The sequence below is a fragment of the Aspergillus nomiae genome (genome assembly GCF_001204775.2).
Source record: "Aspergillus nomiae NRRL 13137 chromosome Unknown contig00614, whole genome shotgun sequence".
NCBI classification, from domain to species: domain Eukaryota; kingdom Fungi; phylum Ascomycota; class Eurotiomycetes; order Eurotiales; family Aspergillaceae; genus Aspergillus; species Aspergillus nomiae.
In genome coordinates this window covers 10,608-13,390 of record NW_015378669.1, presented here as the reverse complement: position 1 = coordinate 13,390, position 2,783 = coordinate 10,608, and the positions used below count along the sequence as shown (strand labels likewise).

The 2,783-nt window shown below is 49.4% G+C and overlaps 1 protein-coding gene across 1 annotated transcript; it reads right to left on the bottom strand.

Annotated features, from left to right (window-relative positions):
- Positions 1-192: 192 nt before the first annotated feature.
- ANOM_011736 (uncharacterized protein) lies at positions 193-2,783 on the bottom strand (the record flags this gene model as incomplete). The annotated part of the gene is made up of 3 exons (XM_015556992.1): positions 193-1,428; positions 1,564-1,946; positions 2,003-2,783. 3 exons carry the CDS (start codon positions 2,781-2,783, stop codon positions 193-195), a joined length of 2,400 nt encoding a protein of 799 aa, XP_015401326.1.

Sequence of the window (2,783 nt, the reverse complement as noted above, 5' to 3'; positions counted from 1 at the left end):
AAAAAAAAACCAAAAATAGAAAAGGCACAGGGTATAGAATAATAGAAGCAGTGAGATATCCAACCAACCACACAATAGGAAAATAACAATAGAAGCGGATTCAACACAATTTTCGATATATATATAGGAGAGTATGAATCAGCCATACATTCTTCGCTTAGTACCCACACCATGCGAGACTAAAGACAGCAATTAGATCGCTTGCACAGGAAGAGGCCTATAATGTTCCTCAAGAAATCTTAGATCAGCATCACTCAAACGAACTGCCAGCGCCTCAGACGCAGACTCTATCCTCTCGATACTATTCAACCCGGCGATTGGACAAGCGCCTTTCTTCAACAACCATGCTATCGCAAGTGCACTCATGCTGCATCCCTTCGACCGCGCAAGTTGGTCGACCCTTGTAACAATCTTCTGATCCTGCTCACCAGAGAACCACTTTGCAGTCTTTGTGTCCTTCACAGATCGATCAGTCTTGACATCCCATGGTCTGGCCAATAGCCCGCGAGCCAAGGGACTCCAAGGAGTCAAACTAATCCTCTCGGCATGGCAAAATCTGTTTGTCTCACGCTCCTCTTCACGATACAGTAAGTTGTACAGACCCTGCATACTGGTGAATGTGGTCCAATTGTTCATTTTTGCGGCATACTGTAGTCTCGCGAGCTGCCAGCAATACATGCTTGACGCGCCCAGATAATGAACTTTACCCATTTGAACAAGATCATGTAAAGCGCGCATGACCTCTTCGGGGTGGGTATCATCAATGCGATGTAGCTGTAAAACGTCTATATAGCTGGATTTCAGTCGAGCAAGAGATGCGTCCACCGCCTCAAAAATGTGCTTCCGACTGAGCCCCATCTGATTGACCAGGTCGCCATCGTTGACTGCAGGGTTGGGTCGAGCATTCGAATCTGCTTCAAGGACCGGGTAGTATAGCTTGGTCATGACGACAACTTTACTCCGTGGAATATTATATTGCTCGAGAGCCTTTCCGATCAGGATCTCAGACATCCCGTTGGAATACGTGTCGGCAGTATCCCATGTGTTGATTCCACAGTCGTATGCCTTTTTCAGTAGCGGGAGCGCTTCGGACTCTGGAAGAACCCATGGGCTGCCTTCCCATGACGGATTGCCGAATGTCATGCAACCAAGGATGATCTTCGACACTTTCAATCCACTATTACCAAGTCGTTGGTATTGCATTTTTGGCCGTTTCTCGGGGCTTCTGCTTTCCCAATTCGTAACCAAATCTAGCAACGCGTCTTGGTGACCGACATTGCCGGGGAGAATGACGTATGGGATGCCGGGAAACTTAGACGATGGTTCATCGCAGCGCCAGACAGGTACCCCCGCTGATGCTTGGCCGATGATTTGGGCACGTCGTATGCGCATGCCTCTCGTTGCTATATCTGACGAAGTGATGCCGCCCTATACCGCATTGCATATGTTAGCTCACATCATCCTTTGGAATGGAGGGCAACTCGCCTTGGCAATGATATATCGAGGCCGGGGAATGAACAGCCGTAGAAGCAACTCCAATGCACTGGATACGATGGTTCCAACCTGCAAATTCGATAGTCCGTCGTGGGTGCTAACCAAGTGTCTGCTTGTCATGACTAAGACATCTTGTCCGTCTAAAATATATCCACTAGCCTCATCAGCAGCACGAAGTGCGGTTGTGTAGCTGCTTTCACTACTGCGGAGTAGACACTCAACATCCAGAGTGATAACCTTTAGCTTGGACCCACGGCCTGAAGTCAGATGTTGAAGCTGATCAGTCGTCTTCGATACGTAGGACCCAGCAATGATCAATCCGCCTGGAGAAGACGCCTCTCTGTCCAGTTCCAGATCGCGTGCACTGAGAGGAGGCTGTGATCTCATCGCTAACCGCGTGGATACAAAGGCAGCTCCTGTTCTATAAAGATAGTCCCGACCGGCAGATTTCGCTGGAGAAGTATGTCAGCAAACATATTTGACGAATTAGCTCACTAGTGATACGTACCCTGTAGTAGACCAAGCACAAAGATTTCGATATCAGTATCAACTATCGCGTTAACTATGATAACAGATCTCGGAGCGAACTCGAGTAACCTTTGTGCCACAACGGATACACCCCCCTCCCTGATATCCTGCAGCGAGATAGACCGCACACGGTGGCGAGGAATTGAGCCATCTGACTTCTCGACTATGTAGTCGATGAGATTGGAGCTTGTGTATCCAAAGGCCGCATCCTCTGCAAAAGTACTCTGGGCGGCCGGAACCAGATTCCCTTGGGCATCGGCCACATAGTAAACATTGTCAATGGTGAATCTTCCTCCTTGTCGGAAGAACGGTGCGAGGATCCATCCATCTACCTGCCCGATTACCTCCTCAGCCACCTGAATCTCATCGAGAAAATGTCCGCGTAAGGTCGAGTCGCCGCGTAGGACGATTTCAAACGTTTTCTGGGCTTCGGTTGCTGCTCGCTTGACAGCTGTACAGACTTCGGATATAAGGCTCCGCGCTTCAGAGGTAGGGAGCGCGCGCGAATTCATGAGTATGAAGAATCCACGGTCGCATGTGTGGAACTCTTCGACCAGCGTTGCTTCATCCCACACTGTCAGGACATTGATTCCGTGGCATGTTGGGGTGCCAGTAGGATCATCATCCAGCACCACGAGGATAGGAAGCTGATCCAGCTGCTGAGCGATTTCCTCAAGCAACTGACTGGATTCTACCGGAGGAGGGAGCCGTGCCTGAGCCTCCGCTAGAGAAACAATATAATCTGAAGTCGTCATGTTCAT